The sequence below is a fragment of the Acinonyx jubatus genome, chromosome B1 (genome assembly GCF_027475565.1).
Source record: "Acinonyx jubatus isolate Ajub_Pintada_27869175 chromosome B1, VMU_Ajub_asm_v1.0, whole genome shotgun sequence".
In the NCBI taxonomy this organism is placed as follows: domain Eukaryota; kingdom Metazoa; phylum Chordata; class Mammalia; order Carnivora; family Felidae; genus Acinonyx; species Acinonyx jubatus.
In genome coordinates this window covers 27,370,539-27,388,542 of record NC_069382.1, presented here as the reverse complement: position 1 = coordinate 27,388,542, position 18,004 = coordinate 27,370,539, and the positions used below count along the sequence as shown (strand labels likewise).

Genomic DNA, 18,004 nt, shown 5'->3' with positions numbered 1-18,004 from the left:
TTAGCACCCAAGTGCTCAAAGGAGCAGCTGGGAGGAGCACCTGCAGGTTCCATAGCAACACAAAGGTCTATACCATCACACTCAGACTGCAACAGTCTAGGGGCCACTTGCCTTTTAAGAAGTACCCTAAATCCTTTTGGCCACTTTCATCAATCTTATTCACAGCCAGTTAGGCCAACTGCCTGAAGCAGGATGGATCCAGAATTCTCACTACAACTCTTAACCTCAGGATCAGCCCTCAGCATCTGGAACTCAAATGCTGCTTCCTTTCACCTTCTCTCAGCTTGGTTCCTCTTAAGTCGTTTTGTTTCCTGGCATACTAAAGGGGGAAAATATTTGCTAAAATAAAGCTGGCAAGTCTCAAAACATATGTAGACAAGAAGCCTACAGACCAAACACAGGTATCTCTACTCAGTTACAGCTGACAGCCATTTACTATAGCACAATGTCTTTGGGGAAAACCAGGATAATAAAGACTATAACCTTAAAATGAAAAGAAAAAAAAAAAAGCCACATACCTAAAATGTAAGTCTCATGAGATGAGGAAAGCCAAGATTTTGATCTACTCTTGGGTTAGCCTTAGCCTTTGAGAATATAACAATGGCCAAACTAAACTGCACATGACCATGGGGACTGATTGGGCCGAATTAAAATAAGGCATTGTCAGGTATTTTGAACATTACAGTAAAAGCTGGAGAAGAGCAGGGCATTGTTGAATAGTTTGCACATGTGACCACAATTCAAGGAAAAATCTTTTTTTTTTTTTTTTTAATTTTTTGATGTTTACTTTTGAGAGAGGAGAGAGAGACAGAGCGTGAGCAAGGGAGGGGCAGAGAAGGAGACACAGAATCCAAAGCAGTCTCCAGGCTCTGAACTGTCAGCACAGAGCCTGACGTGGGGCTCAAACCCATGAACTGTGAGATCATGACCTGAGCCGAAGTCCAATGCTCAACCGACTAAGCCACCCAGGCACCCCAGGAAAAATCTCTTTAGATAGCTAATTGATGAATCCCTCCCTATCAGATTGAGCAGTCATATTCCATCCATGTGATTTCCTGTCCAAAGAGGTTGTATTACCTCCCCCCACCTCACAAGGAAACACCAATGATTACATCATCACTACTTACATTCAAAGCATTCTTTGCAGCTTCTGCTTCTGAGCGACTGTCAAAACTGACAAAACCTACGGGCTGAGGAAAGAAAAAAATATGAAGAAAAAACAAATCAGGGGATATAGATTTTTCTGGGTCAAAGGTGATGTCAAACTGAAGAGCTAAGATAAAGAAATGACCACAGGCAATGGGTAGAAGAAATAAGAAAGCCAGTTCAAAAGAATCATGACGCAGTGGCTTAGCCAAATTTCTAACATGAATCAAAAGGGATTGTGAGAGTGGTTCTTCAAGGGCACAGCTGGGGATTTAGAGAATCATAAAAAAAAAAAAAAAAAAAATCTAGAAGGGGTTGGAAGGTGAGCAGCAGTGAACAAGAGAATAGAGGAAAACTTGGGTCAAGAGGCTCTACTTTCCTAAATCAAATTCACTGTACCTCAGTTTCTTCATCTTTTAAAATGGAAAGAGAACCGAATCACCTTTTGGTACACTGTAAGTGCAAGGAATACAATGACACAATGATAAAAGCCCTGTACTCTCACTGCATGATCAAATTTACAAAATGCATTTCCATGCCAAATCCCAAGGGATACCTTAAAAAAGTTTAACTAGCTGGGTAAACCAAATTGTTCCAACTGAATAGAGAGGAGTGATAATCCCTTTGGACTTCTAGTCCAGAAAGATGCTTGCAACACAGCTTACTTATAATGAATCAGAGAATATCTTATTGAGAGATGAAAAGTGACTCTGAGAGGTGAGCATGCTAAGGTATTCAGCATTTTGGGGGCGGGGGAAGCACATAGTTAAAAATCTTCAAGAAGCTTCTAGAAGCTATCAGGGTCATGGACTGCCACCCTCCATTCTGCACCTTTTGTGCTCCACTCTAGACTTGGGGACTATGCCTGATTTTAGCAGTTTGAAACACAAGAAAGACAGCATGAGTCCTCGTCAACAGATATTTATACACTGCGAAATTTTGTCTGTTACATGTTTGTTTTTTTTTTTTTTAAAGGAAGAATTGGGAATAAAAGTGGGTTTGGATAATTTGTTTTGAATATACAGACCAATCCCAATATAACCATGCTGGAGGCATTACGTTTGCTTTCCTCAGGGACAGCCTCAGACATCCTAGCTGGAGACAATGGAATTATGAATCATTTTCCTGTGCTAATTCCTAACCAATCTCACCCTTAATTTTAAGTCAACAACAAAACTCAAATCCTAATGAGAATTAAAAAAGGAGAATGCTCAGCCCCCGTAACATTCCTGAAGAAAGTCAATTCAAATTTATTATAGAATTGGATCATTTATATGCAAGTTTGAAATTCTTACCTGCTTAGATGTGAGCTTTATAAGAGAACCCTCGTAGCCCTGAAAATTAAGAAGAACCAAATTTAGACCAAAAAAGATAAGAAAAAAAAACAATTAAAAAAAAAAAAAGTTTTTTTGAGTGAGCGAGCAAGGGAGGGGCAGTCAGAGAAGGAGAAAGAATCCTTCAAAGTAGGCTCCATGCTGTTGGCACAGAGCCCAAAGCAGGGCCCAAACTCCCAAACCATGAATGAGATCATGACCTGAGCAGAAATCAAGAGTTGCAGGCTTAACTGACTGACCCACACAGGCACCCCCCAAAAAACAATTTTAATAGCATCTTGCTCAAGTAAAAATGAGTCCTTTGACTCCTGACCATCTAACTCTTCTTACAAACGCCTCTCTGAGAAAGCAAATTTTACACACGCGTGCACACACACATCTACCTATGCTTCCACATTTAAGGCCTAAAACAAATCAGATCCTGAAATTTATGCACGTATCTATGTTTCCTATCCTTTTTTTTTTTCAATGAAATTATAAAATAGTAGGAAGATGGGTTCCTGTCAACAGGTCTGTTTCATTTTACAGAACTAAGAGTGAAGGGAGTAAATTCAGTAAGATAGGAAGTATGTGATGACTTGGTCATGTGTTTGCTATAAAATAACATGAAAACACTACGAATGTACTAGGTAGAACTACTTATGCAAAATTTCAAAACTGCCAGGAAAAGTTTAGCAGGTAGTGATGCTAAATTCTGTTGCGTTATTTTGCTTACTTATTGAAGCAGCCAGTTTTCATGCTGGTATTCCGACTGGAACATGCAAAAACTCCCTGTTGGCTTTTTACTGCAGCTCATCCTCAAGGAGGATAGAAACCCTCCCTTTTCACTCCCTCGCTTCGCCCCTCCTGGCTCCTCAGGATAAGGATAACAAAGTGTGTTTATTTCTGAAAATAATCAATGGCTGGTGGCTTGTACTGATGGATGACACAAGGGGGAAAAAAACACCACTTGACATGATTGACCACCACACATATCAGTGCCAAGACAGATTTGCAGACTAGGGTCAGCCTCCAGGGACTTTAATTAAAAGAGGGTTGTTGGGAATGTACCAGGGTCCTGACTCTAGCGTTGGGGTTTCTGGGCAGGATGTTGGGATTGATTCTTCCTCGTATCTTCTCAACAGAGAACTATGTTACCAATTAGCTACTGTAAACATTTTACCTCAAAGGCCTTGAGCTCTTCTGGCCAGAGAGGTCATGATTCATAGTCCTGCCTCTTCCTTTTTCAAGGTGCACTGTCTCTGAAAAACTTGGAGGCTTAAACACTCTGGAGGCCTCAGAGGCAAAGGACAAATGGATATTTCACTCAAGTACAACACCACAGGTAGCGATATATTGTGCTCCCAAGTCACAAACAGAAAAGCAGTATCACAGACTAGTTCAGAACATGGATGGCAGAGGCAAATTGCTTGCGTTTGAATCTTAGCCCTGCCATTTGTTATGTGTGAACTGGAGTAAAATTTATTCAGTTATACAAGTTTCACTTTCCTCATTTGAAAAACTGAGGCCAACCCACCTGAATTGAGTGTGGTGAGATTTCAATAGGGGTAATTCATGTAAGAAGCTTGCTGGCGAAATCTCTCTATACACACAAAAACCTAACAGTATTCTGCCCTTTTAGATGATCAAATCAATTAAAAAGTCCTCATCCTACAAAAGGGACAGACAGTAGAAATGGCAACCCTGCAAAAGATGTTCAGGAAATCCTATGAAGCTGACACTCTCCTCACACCATCATCTTTTCTCCCCCACTTCCTCTCAGCTAAGCATGATTAACCCTTCTGTTTCCCTCTGTACTGTCATCATTGTTACAGTAAGGGGATGGCTATCAGAATCGAGGCAGGTCTATTAATACATGGTGCCTTCCTAGCACGTAAGCTAGATTCTTACCTTTGTTGGTTTTTAGCTGGCTGCCCCTTCAACCTTCTTTCTTCCTTTCCTACCCAGATGTTTTCAGCTGTTACATCCTACTCTCTCCTCCCTGAGAAGCTGAATTCTGTCGCTCAGTCTGTCTTGCCTCTGTGGCTGGGGTCATGCTTCAACAGGATGGATGTTTCATCATTAATCAAGATGGCCTACCACCTAATCCTAAATGTGCTCCTGGACAGGCACTGCTGCTAACATGTTCTCACTGACCAGCTCAGACACAAGCCCTGAATTTATCACAACTTCTACATGCTCTCCTTGAGGGCCTAGGCCTCCAGCCCACAACGTACCCGGTCCCATCTTTCTCTTATCCTCCACACAGGTTAGCCTTCAAGGTTTCTCCTTGGTGGTCCAATTACCTGTTACATTCTCAATTCTATCAACGTTAAATAACTATCTCTAAAGTGATTTTATCGTGATAGTCCCAATGGACAGGCAACTGTGTTAAGCATTTCGTGATGTCCCAGCACACCAAGTAATTCTTTAAAATTCTATTTTACTTTGTATGAGATTTAGGACATTCTTCTCACAGAAAAAGTAATGGTGGTTATGTTCTTTGTCTAAAAATACTTAGTTTAAAAGTACACTTAACTTATGTATCTAAAGAACAATATTAACAACAGTATTCCAACTAATAAACCTTGTAGGAATAGGGCTTGACTTATATTACTGCACTGGCAATATAAATAACAGTAATTGATGGTATTTTCAGTAGTCTGCACTCACAAGAATACTCCCAATTGGCAGACGATAAACAGGGAAGACACGAAGCCTGCTCTACATGCCAAAGAGTCAGATGCATGTCCACATTAGTAAAAGAGACTTTTCTAGATTAGCTGTTGGGGAGGACAAAAGGCAATTTCAGCCGTTCCTAAGACTATACACTGGAACTGAGTGATTAAATCTTCTTTACTGACCAACCCTGTAAAAAGGTCACTTTACAAGATGCTTTCTCAAACGTATCATTTCTTCCTGCAGAAACCCCCATGAAGCTTATACACATACTGTTTGTCGCTTTTTATAATTTCTCAGAGAAAAGGTACCTTAAATGGTCTGAAAAGCAGATAGAGCTCCCGAGGTTTGATATCCAGAGGGAGACCACTGACAAATAGGGTCCGGACCTGGAAAATAAACAGAAGTGATCAAGACAGTGAACAATCCAAGAACAGCTATCACTTGTAATCTCAAAAATACATTCCTTCATATACTTCACGAGTCCTACCCAGTTAGTATTTTTTCCATAACCCAACTAACATTCTAACATTAAGATGCCAATAAGCAACTCCTGAATATTTCTATGGAATTACTCAGAGTGAATTACCTCTGGCTGATTTAAGTTTACAAACTTATTTCTCCTTTCCCAATTAGCCACTACCTGGTTCTAACACTATGAAGGGAAGAGAAGGTCTACAGAGTTAAAATAGGAGCTTAAGAAAAACAGAAGTCATGAGAACAGCAAATCTACCACTTGTCTGCTCTATATCAAATGACTGCAAAACATGGTTCCAAAATAAAAATCGGAACAATTTTTGGTTTTTCCTGTTTGTCCTTGCCTCTCCCTCGTCGGCATTAACAATTAATTTTAATAAATGTAAAAAGTTTGTTGACTATTTAACACATCTAAATAGTAGCCAAAATGCATAACTCTCCATCTGCTCAGTTCCAAAACAGCAGGGAAGACTTCACTGACCTATACCCCATGAGGCCTAAGGTACAAATTATGTGATTAATTTCTACTACAATACAGAACACTGACGACACACTTTCATTTGGGAGGATCAGAAAAAACATGTTAGCATTTGACTGGGAACTTAATGATTAGGTAGAATATTATCACACAGATACAAAGTGTAAGAGGAAACGGGCAAGACTCAGAGGCAGAGAAAATACTAATAACCAAGGCAATGAAGAGGGTGATGGCACAGTATATTCTGGGAGAAGGGTGAGCCAAAACTGAACAGGTATCTGAAGAGCAAACCACAGGGGGCATCAAAAGTCAATGCCTCAGGAATCTGGTGTTCACTGAATAGGCAAGGAAAAATCACTGAATTATCATCGCCATGTTTTCTTTCTACTTATTTTAGTGTTTTGTGTGCCTTCAGTCAAGTTTTCTACACCTTCCCACACACAATGAGATATAATGAACATGTAACATTGTGGAAGTTTAAGACGTACAACGTAATGGTTCAATATACTTATATACTGGTAATCACCACCACAGCGTTAACTACTGCGTCACATAAGCAACCATTTCTTTTTTTGTGGTGAAAACATTTAAGATCTACTCTGACTTTCCAGTATAAGGAATACAGTATTGTTAGCTATAATCACAGTGCTGAGCATTAGATACCCATAACTTCTACAACTTCTAGCTGGAAATTTGTAATCTCTGGCCAACATCTTGTCTCCCCCATCTTGATCCCCTGGTAACCACCATTCTACTCTATTTCTAGAAAATTTGACTCCACCCCCACATATTCTGTTCTTCTCTACTCAGGCTGATACAATTTGATGAAGTTCGGCATTAGAAATCATGTTGCTACCTTAAGAAAAATTCAATGCCATATTGTTAACCATCTATAAATCTAGATTTTTCCTCAGTGCAAAACTGGGAGATTTTCTAGAACCCTAACACTTTCTATTGATTCTGGTTGTGAAGAAGCACAAAGCAGGCAAGACCCTTTATTGACCCAGCAGACAGTAAAATGTCATGCCATTTGCATGCAGGTGTGTAATCAACACTATGATGATGTAAACAGCCTCAGAATCATGAGGGCCTTATTTTTATTCATTCATATTTTAGATAACTTTATTGTGCTATAATGGATATACAGTTGACCCACGAACACAGGTTTGAACTAACTGGTCTACTTACAGGCACATTTTTCCCCCAATACAGTTTAGTACCGTAAATGTATTTTCTCTTCCCTATGATTTTCTTAATAACTTTTCTCAGCTTATTTTATTGTAAGAATACAGCATACAAAATATATAACATATAAACTATGTGTTTATGTTACTGGTAAAACTCCTAGTCAATAGAAGACTATTAGGAGAGTTAAGTAATAAGGGAGACAGAGGTTACGTGTGGATTTTGACTGTGCAGACGATCGGTGCTCCTAATCCCCACAGAGATCAAGGGCCAACTACATAATAAACTGTACATTTTATTTACAATTTGATAAACATTAAAAAAAAAAAACTTAATTGAGAGAGTGTGCATGCACATTCATGACCAGGGGAGGGGCAGAGAGAATCCCAAGCAGGCTCCATGCTGTCAGTGCAAAGCCCAAAGCAGGGCTCAGTCCCACCAGCCGTGAGATCATGACCTGAGCCAAGATCAAGAGTCAGATACTTGACCAACTGAGCCACCCAGGCACCCCTACAATTTGATAAGTTTCCACATATTATAACCTATGAAACCAGCACAACAATCAAGATAATTAACATATCCATCACCTAAGTTTCCTGCTACCCTGTCCTACCATCCACATCCCCAGGCAATCACTGATCTGTGCCTTCTGTCACTAGGATTATGGATGGTGCAATGGTTTCTACAAATGGAGCCATAAAGTATGTATGCTTTTTGACTGGCTTTTTAACTTCAGCATAACTATTCTGAGATTCATCCACTGTTGATTAATAGTCTATTCCTTTTCATTATTGAGTAGTATTCGGTTGTATAGATACACCACAGTTCATTTATCCATTCAACTGATGGGACATTTGGGTTATTTCTAGTTTTTGCTTTTACAAATAAAATGGCTTTGGAGATAAACATGCATCGATTCGTACAAGTCTTTGTATGGATATATGTTTTCTTTCTTCTTGGTTAATTACCTAGGAGTGGAAGAGCTGAATGATATGGTAGGTATAAGGCTTAATTTTTAAAAAACTGCCCTTCAATTCCTTCTTTTATGGCCCATAACATGATAAATGCTGTGTACTTAAAAACAAATGTGTATTCCATTGCTCTTGGATAGTACTGTTTTACAAATGCTGATTAGATTCAATTTACCTTTTGCCTTCTCCCGTCTCCCTCAACTTTGCCAGAGATAAAGACTCCTTTTTCCAGGAACTTTGTTTTACCAAAGCTAAGGCCAAATTACTGACAACTGCCAAAGACACAGATGATGAGGGAATCCTGTATCCAGTATGCCCTCCCTGCCATCAACAATGTTCTTCCCACAGTCCAAGTAAGTAAACACCATCTGTCCCTGGCTGCTCTAGCCAGGACACTCTGGAAGAGAGGGAACCCCAGCTCCCATTCACTCAAATTTTGCTGAGTACCCATTATGTCTGACATTATGCCAGGTACTGACTGGATTACAAATTTCCAAGGAAATAATGTAATAAGCAGATTCTACGGTTTAAACACTGGAGTGCCATTTGTCCATTTAGCTATGTGACAGATATTAATTAAAATTTAGGGAGTTAACTTAGAAAATAAACTACCATTTATAGTATTGTTCTAAAGAAAAATACTTTACAAACTTACAAGTCAAACAATTTACCAGCAAAATAGAAATCTGGGGGTTATCAAAATATTACTTGATATAAATCAAGGTTCAGGGGCACGTAGGTGGCCCAGTCGGGTATGTGTCCGACTTTGGCTCAGGTCATGATCTCACCGGTTCCTGAGTTCGAGCCCTGTGACAGGCTCTGTGCTGACAGCTTGGAGCCTGGAGCCTGCTTCAGATTCTGTGTCTCCCTCCCTCCCTCCCTCCCTCCCTCTCTCTCTCTCTCTCTCTCTGCAACTCCCCCGCTCACACCCTGTCTCTCAAAAAATGAATAAAAACGTTAAAAAAATATTTTTTAAATAAAGGTTCATTTACATCAAAATGCAATATTATGCAATAAAAATTATGTCCAAGAAAAAGAATGTTCAAGGAAAAAGTACAAATCGTTTGATTTTATTCTGTAAAACAGCCCACACACATGTATTGAGAGGTATAACATGCGTTTGTAGGACATATACACAAAAATGGGTATATTTATATGGTTTAGCCCTGAGTGGTGGAAGAAGTGATGTTAATGTTTATTAGCTTATTTATACTTTTTTTTATGATATGCATGTACTAGGTAACTTTATTTTGTGAAGAATTGCCTAGATTTTTATTGTTTTCTTTAGGAAACTATAAACAATGTCAGTATTTACATCAATAAAAATTTTTAAATTTACAGAGGAAACTTTTCATGTAAACGTTTCAGAATTAGAAGTGACGCTGATTTTAGTATCTCAAAGTGTTATACATGAAAAAAAACTGAACTCCCATTAGCCCTAAGCTTGCCACGCACTCACAGATGACAAGAGGCTCAAAGCAGTAATTCTGTTCAAACCGGAGGCAACTAAAATGTCTAGTATTTTACTTACACATGGACACAAGTTACATTTCCTATAATCTAGTGAATCTGTTTCAAGAAGCTGCCAAGATATCTCTTCTCTCACTGAAGAGAGATTCTCTCCTCTGACAAAACACATTGGCTAGGAGAAATAATTTTCAAATAGTTACATTATATATTTATGAGTACAACTAAAGCTCACAAATACAGTGCTTGGAATCTACATGCTTTGAATCCTTTTTAGATCTCCTCAGACTAGGAAATTGAAGTTAAAAAAAAAAAATCATGGATAATGAATGGAAAAAACTCTTCCTGAATATCTAACTCATGCTTTTTCCTTGTGACTGGGCTCTAGATCGTGGGGATAAAAAAAAGGGGGGGGGGTGCCTGGGTGGCTCAGTTGGTTAAGCATCTGACTTCGGCTCAGGTACGATCTCGCAGTTTGTGAGCTCAAGCCCCGCGTCGGACTCTGTGCTGACAGCTCAGAGCCTGGAGCCTGCTTTGGATTCTGCGTCTCCCTCTTTCTCTGCCCCTCCCACACTCGCGGTCTGTCTCTCCCCCCCTCGGAAAGAAAATAAACATTAAAAAAAAGTTTTGTTTTTTTTTAAAGAAAAGTTTAGTTCACCCCCATGCTTTTTTTTTTTTTTTAATCTTAACCATTATATAGCAAAACATTTGTCTTTACCATGTCTGTGGAAATCACAAAGGTAAAAAGCATGCTTCTTGCTTTGCAGGGAGCTTAGGACCAGTGAAGGAGACAGAACATGCAAATAAATATGATAACAGAAAGCTTAATTCATTCACAAAGTAACCAAAAGTGAAAGAAAAGTCTGAGACACATAAATGATCAAACAGTCAGGAAAAAAAGGTCCCCCAAATAACAAATGAATGATACCAAATGAACTTTGTGGCAGGTCTATCACTGTCCAAGGCAGCCCTTAACATACCAGAAGTGCCTGTGGACACAGATGTGCCTGGCACTATGCCTCTAGCATCACAGATGTTTACTTTATCAGACACATGGGGAAACACATTTCTTAGTCAAGGACACAACATGCCTCATAGAAGTGCAAGACATGAAGCTGCTGACAGCTCTATCCCAAAGGGACTCTAATGGATTCTGTGGATATACCTCCGATTTCATCTTTACCACAAAAGAACTGAAAGAAATGCCAGGAGAAATCTCCTGTGCTGGACAGTAAGAGCAAGGAGACTTCTTTGCTCACTTATCTGGCATTCCCTCTAGAGGCCCTAGTTACATTTTGGATAAAACTAACCATGTGTTCTTCAGTGGCGGTGCCAGCTCCCACCAGAAAGACAAGCCACGTTTCAGTGACGGACTTCAATAAACTCTAATTTAGTAAGTAAAGTCATTGTGTCAGGTTTGTGTTTTCCTGGACAGAAAGGTCAAAGTAGGCCTTGAAATGGAAAGATCCTATGTTTAACAAAGAACACACATTATCCTGCAGGTAATCTAGACATTAAAATATAAACCAACAAATGCTTCATTTCAGTACACAGCAGGAATCACACTTTACAGCCAGTGGCCCTATCTGGTAAACACCATAGCGGCCAAAGACTCTAGGCCTACGGGCATTTTCTGTGTATGTTTTTTAGTTGTTTATAAGAAGATGTTAGGGATCACTTCTAGCTGCTCTGAGCTGACCTCTTGAGGTACATCTCAAATTCACAGGATTGGGAAAAGCTAGTTCTCATTTTCTAAATGATTCATGATTAACTACGGAAGTCACGAATTTGCATCATTCTAATGAGTGAAGCCCATAGGGTACTTCTATCTATGATAACCTATCCCCTGCAAGCTCTCTATCCACCTACCCAAGTTCTTAAACCTATAAATGCAAACTCCAAAAGAGGCTTTCAAAGGTGCTATAGGTTTAAGTCTTTCTTTTGGGGTACCCATTCTTATCTGTAAATATACTTGGGTGTTTCAAAGGTCTTTCAAATTGTTTTAGAGTTTGCAGTCTCTTATTTGGTAGTAAGCATAATCCTAGGCACAGAGTGTATAGTCTATAAATCTCTCTTGGATTACTTTAGAAATCTACAAAAGAATACTGTATATTCACAGGAGACAATAAATGCTTGCATGTCGACACCTCTGGCTGACAACATGGTAAACAAGAGGAGGTAACCAAATTTCCCAGGCACAACCTAGATCAGTATGGTTACAACATCAAATGACAAATACTCATATGACAAAAAGGCAGAAAAGGTTAACATTATTAGAGACAAGTTTAAAAGAAAAGGAAAGGAGATAAAAAGAATCACAAGCAAGGGAGAAAAACGAAAAAGACTGAAAACGTAGACCAAAAGACAAACAGATCACAAAAATTCAGGACTGTACACACAATAACATAGAGAGATCAATATATGGTTACTAGTAAAATCACTCCCATTTCAACTTAATAATGATTTAAACATACTTATGTATAAATAAATCCCAAACCCACTATGAATGAACAATCCACAAGGTTTTTTGAAAAAATACTCAAAATTACTAGCTTGCACATTTAAAATGATGAGTAGATAACCATGTCTACTGACAAAGGCTCCTATTAAGTGAAAAGGCAAACACCAGAATTTGTCTATAACCCCAGTTTAATTCTTTCAAGTGTTGTTATTAGTAGATGCTTAAGAAAAAAAAAAGGTACTGAAATAAGGTTTTCTAAATTACTGTTCTGTCAATAGCAGGGAAGGTGGAATTATTACAGAGAACTTTAATTTTACATATTTATACACGTAGGCATTTAAATATTCAGAAGCATAAACCATTTCTTAAAAAGAGAATACACACAGCCCACAGAGATCTCCTTCATTTGGAAATAGGAACCTTGGGTCCAACCTATCCTTCTGTCCTTAGCTGGTCTCACTTTTCTGCCTGTGGCTCCATAGGGACAAATTTGATCCAGCAGAAGTATATATATTCATTTAATTTGCTTCACATTCCAATTCTGACAAAAGTCAGTGTTTCTTTGTACCTTCACCAAAAATAAAATCTAACTAAAAACAGGCATCAATGACTCTAAATTAAGGCCCTCGGAGCAGGACCATCCTCGCTTCAGTCAAAAGGGTCTCTTGGTTTGTCAACACCCTACTTCCCACTAAAACAACAACACAGGGATCATGCACTCTCCAACTCCGAAGGAAGTGCCAGCTTTCTTCTGGGAGATCATGTAATATAAACTTGGTTTCAGGGACAGAAAAGTTAAAGAGCTCCACATATCTCTGCAGCATAAACCCCATAGCACTGGGCTGTTTTAACACACAAGGCAGGGAAGAGGTTCAGAGCCCGGTTTTTAAATTTTACATACAGATTATTTTACTCTCTTTAAATGAATATTGATGGGTTTAGTTATTTGCTTCTTCTGTAAGTATCACCTGAAACAAGAAACTCCCAACAGTGAATCCTGCTGAGGATGGCTTTGTCATCTCATCTCCAAAGGCCGCTTTGTTGGCCTGCTATGATTTCGCATTCATGTATTGCCACTATGAAAATGGATTACCACAATCATTAAAATGGTCTGCCAGGAATTTTATTCTGGTTGCAGCTCAAGAGAAACTGACCGGCCTTTGGTCAAGCTCCAGTTTCTTATTGGCACCGATTTCAAGATGGGATAAGTGGTCAAGTTCCACTCTCCTGGCCCCCTACTGGACTTAAAGACACATTCCATTACCAGCCCTGGGAAGGTTATGCTTTGGTTCAGGAGGCCAGGTTGCTACAGACACCAAGGACCGATTAACCATGGGATAGAAGGGTTATTACCATGTTGTTATAAACTCCCAGGTTTTAGTTTTAGATTAATCATCTAAAACGTAATTATCCATATTGCAAGTCTTCCTAGCTCTGAGGGATCCACTAATGTTTGCCCTGAGTGATATTCAGTTGTAGAAGATCAGTATCCACAGAATAACCAAATTTATAGTCTTACTTTGGGCCCCTGGACACCAGGGTGCGTTTGCCAAAGTGATCAGAAAGTTTCCAGTAAGATCAGGGAAAGAAGGAAGAAGACTCATGGGAGCACATACAGAAGTGGAACCACCATGGTTCCATAAACTCATATGTGCAGGGCTCAGAATATGCAAAGGAAACAGAGACAGCAAGTTAGCATTGGGTATACCACACCACTGTGTTCACTGAGGAGATATCCTGGCCCCACCCAATGTCAATTTATAGTCAATCAGATGGTCTCATCATCTCCCAGGGTTATACGACTGCTTAAGACCAAAGTCCAACCTAGGCCATACCTCATGTCTGCTATATATCTAAAAGGATAAGAGATAAATCAAGAATTTCTAGGGTTTGAAACTACCCAAGAATAAGCAGATGTGTCTGTACATGTGGGCCCTTAACCTCATTATTAAGAAACTTCCTTAGGCCTGTCAGATACAAAGGGAGGTGGGTACCAGAAACAAGTCAGGAATTTAGAGTTTCCCAGGAAACTACATACATAAATGTGCGCGTATAAGAACTTAACTTCATTAGGAAGTTCATGGAGTGCTGTCCAACATAGTATATGGTTGTCAGGTTCCTAGAGTTCAATAAGAAGTTCCTTATAAAATCAGGATGCTTTACCCCCTTACCTCTAGTCCTCTCCTTATCAATGCTGGCTTCCCTTAGTCCCTTTTAAGTCACCTTTCTGATGGCTAACTCTGTTTCAACCTTGGATAGCCCACATAATCCTACTCTTCATTCAATTATACTGCCTGCATTGCTAAAACATGAAGATTTTCAAACATATTCATTAATGCTGTGTATTGTAAACTGAAGTTTGAATTTTAATCCCCTAATGTGCACTTGCCCTTAGGATTTTAATCCTATAGAGTACGATGAAGTTGAATGTCCGAAAGATTATCTGGGCTATCCGCATACAGCCTTTTCCATGCACTGACAAAATGAAGTACAAACAGAAGAAGAGCTTACCCAAATCTCAAGCCCTTTCTTTCTCCTTCTGCATAGTTCAGGTGACTGAACAGATCTGCTTCACAAAATAAAAGTCATTCCACCTCTCCCAGCTATACAGAAAAAGCTATCCCAAGCAGTTTTTTGTAGTCACATAAAGTACCTGAAAAAAAATTCAGAATCAGGGGCTATGGTCCCAACACTGCCCAGGGCTGTAAAAGATTTGTTTTTTACCTTAAGTGGATAAAGTTCATTTGAGGAACTTGATCCCACTGTGAACTTCAGTGTGCAGCGCACTCTTAATAACCATCCATAATGCACCACAGTTCTAACGAACTAGAAAGCTGTGGGAAAAAGTTGGTTTCCCCATGTGTAGTTGTGAGAAATGACTCCATATATACTTCAAATTCTTCGATGCCAGGTCAGTTCACCTTCAAACTGAATGTTCTTCCCCATATGCTAGTGGTGAGCATCCTAGTACTTAACAGTAGGTGCCAAGTATTTGTATAAGGAACTAAATGAGCAAATGTGAAACTGAGTCACAGTACTAGGAATGAGGCATAAGAGAGAGCCACATAATTTATGAACATCCAGATATGGAGGAATATGAGGAAATAAAGTTGTGATTTTTATACACATTCAACAGGATAAGCACTCAAGACAGTAAAGAGGATATGTACTAGAACAATAAATAATAAGCACTTATGTGGAACCACACCGCTGGGATTCAAATCCCAGTTCTGCAACTCACTAGCTATGAACCTTCATCTGTCCATTCAGAAATTTCCTCATCTGGGAACGAGAGACAACAATGGTACCTACTTGTGGCAGTTTTTAAATATGTCCACAGCATTTTTTGTACTCTTCCATTCAAGAGGTGAAGCTGGATTCTCCTCCCCTTCAGTGTGGGCTTCACTTAGTGACTCACCTCTAATGAACAGAATACAGCAGAAGTGATAGCATGTAGTTAGCATGTAGCATGTAGTCTGTTAACTTCAAACACTGGGTCAAACAAGGCATTGTGGCTTCTTCAACAGAAGCAGGCCCTCTTGGATCATTTGCTCTGGGGGAAGCCAGCTGCCATGTCATACTGATACTCAAGAGACAACATGGAGAAAAATTTAGAGTTTGAATTCGCCTAGACAGGAAACTGGATACATAAATGTGTGCATGTGATAGGAACTGAGAGGCCTCTGGTCAAAAGCCATGTGATGTGGCCATCTTGGAAGACCTTCCAGCCCCAGTCAATGATTCTTATGACTGCAGTCCCCAGCTAACAATGTCCTGACTGTATCCTCAAGAGAACATGAGCTAGATCCACCTACCATAGCTTCTCCTAAATTCCTGACCCTTAGAAACTGTGAAATAACAAATGTTTAAACCATTAAATTCTGGGGTAATTTCTTAACAAACTTGCTGGAAGGATTAAATAAATTAATAGGAAGTGAAATGCCTCAAGTTCAGTACCAGGTTCACAGTAAGGACTCAGAAAATTTTATCTGTATTAAAGTAGCTTACACCACTCAAAAGAAGATGCATTTTTACGCTCCAAAGGCAAATCAATCCTAAGAGAGGCTGCAACTGATAATATTATCATGCAACTGTTATACACAGGCTTAAAATGGGCGAAAGGTAAAAAGTTTGCACAGTAAAATGAAGTAACATGCTTATGTATTTTCCACAATATGAACCTCAAAAGTGTGACTTAGAGTCCCTTTTATTACCATCTCTCTACCTCTTTAGAAGGCCAGGAGCAAATTCCGCTCTGGCCAGCGCCCTATCCCCCGGTTGGTCATGCATCCTCAACTCCTACTTCCTCATGTGACAAGTGTTAAACAAAGAAGGAAGGAGAAATCTCTTTTTGTTCTATTAAAGATTTTAAGAAGTATCAAGGTTAATGGTTTAAGTATTCCTATCAAGGAGAAAACAAATTTTGAAGTGATATTAGGCAAATTATCAATCTCTAAAATCTTTAATTTGGACATAACAACATCTGCCCTCTTCCTACCTACTTTTACTGGAAACTGAAAGTATGAATTAAGTAGCATCATTCAAGGTACATGAAAAGTATACTTTACTCAATTTGAGAACATTTCTGATTTGTTTAATCACTACTTTTTATTGTATACAATATTTTAGCTACATTATACATTCGATTAGTATCCAAAATTCATTAAATCATCCACTTGCTTAACATTCATCCTGGATTGAATCCTCTCATCGGATACAAAAATAAAGAGAATACCAACGTTGGAAAGGATGTGAAGAAACCCTACATCTTAGATACACTGCTGGCAGGAATATAAAAAGGTACAATCACAGTCTAGCAAACAGTTTGGCAGTTTCTTATCAAAAAATACAATTACCGGTGTGTGCCTGGGTGGCCCAGTCAGTTAGCGTCTCTTATTTCAGCTAGGTCATGATCTCATAGTTTTTGAGTTCAAGCCCCAAGCTGGGCTCTATGCTGTCAGCAGAGAGCCTCCTTGGGATATTCTCTCTCTCTCTCTCTCTCTCTCTCTGCTCCTCCCCTGCAAGTGCACTTGCACACTCTCTCAGAAATAAACTTACAAAAAAAAAAAAAAAAAGCAATTACTATACAACCTAGCAATTGCACTCTTGAGTCTTTTTATCCGAGAGAAATGAAGATTTATGTTCACACAAAAACCCGTACACAAATATTCGGAAACCTTTGATTCATAATTACCAAACAAATAAGCCAGATCTCCTTTAAAGGGTGAATGGTTAAACAAACGGGTATACCTCTGCCATGGAATATCACTCAGCAATAAAAAGCAATAACCTATTAATACAAAAAAACATAGATAAATCTCAAGGGAATTATGCTGAGTAAAAAGTAAAACAATTCCTAAAGGTTACATACTGCCTGATTCTTTTTATAGGACATTCTTGAAATGATGAAATTACAGAGATGAAAAGCAAATGAGTTTGCAAGAGTTAAGGACAAAGGAGGATTAAGAGGTGGAGGGGGATACACAGTTTCATGAATGACAAGGATTCCCTGTGGTAACGGGGCTAATCTATATAATCTTAAATACGGTGGTGGTGGATACACACACCTGCACATGTGATAAAATTACATAGGACACCACACACACAAAACTGGGGAAATCTTAAGAAAATGAGTGGATTCTATCAATGTGAATTTCCTGATTGGGATATTGTGCTACAAGATGTTTTACAAGATGTTATCATTAGGGAAAAGGCACACAGGATCTCTCTGTATTACTTCTTATAGTATATGAACTTCCAATCATCTAAAAGTTTACACTATATACTTAAAAAAACTAACACAAACGGGGCACCTGGGTGGCTTAGT

General features: G+C 39.1%; 1 protein-coding gene across 16 annotated transcripts in view; it reads right to left on the bottom strand.

The window, feature by feature from the left end:
* RBPMS (RNA binding protein, mRNA processing factor) overlaps positions 1 to 18,004 on the bottom strand; it is a 175,430-nt gene that overhangs the window by 92,187 nt on the left and 65,239 nt on the right. For 14 of the 16 annotated variants that reach the window (XR_008295909.1, XR_008295907.1, XR_008295908.1 and 11 more), the window contains 3 exons: positions 5,450 to 5,527; positions 2,442 to 2,480; positions 1,128 to 1,190 (listed from right to left, as the gene is read on the bottom strand). The exons of 1 other annotated variant lie outside the window; for it this stretch is intronic. Coding sequence is in view for 3 of the 15 variants with exons in the window: in XM_053216378.1 (XP_053072353.1) it covers positions 1,128 to 1,190; positions 2,442 to 2,480; positions 5,450 to 5,527 (180 nt within the window). In the remaining 12 variants the exon portion in view is untranslated. Of the gene's footprint in view, positions 1 to 1,127; positions 1,191 to 2,441; positions 2,481 to 5,449; positions 5,528 to 14,688; positions 14,744 to 14,901; positions 15,468 to 18,004 lie in introns of those variants that run through there. One more of the 16 variants, XR_008295904.1, reaches the window with a different exon arrangement.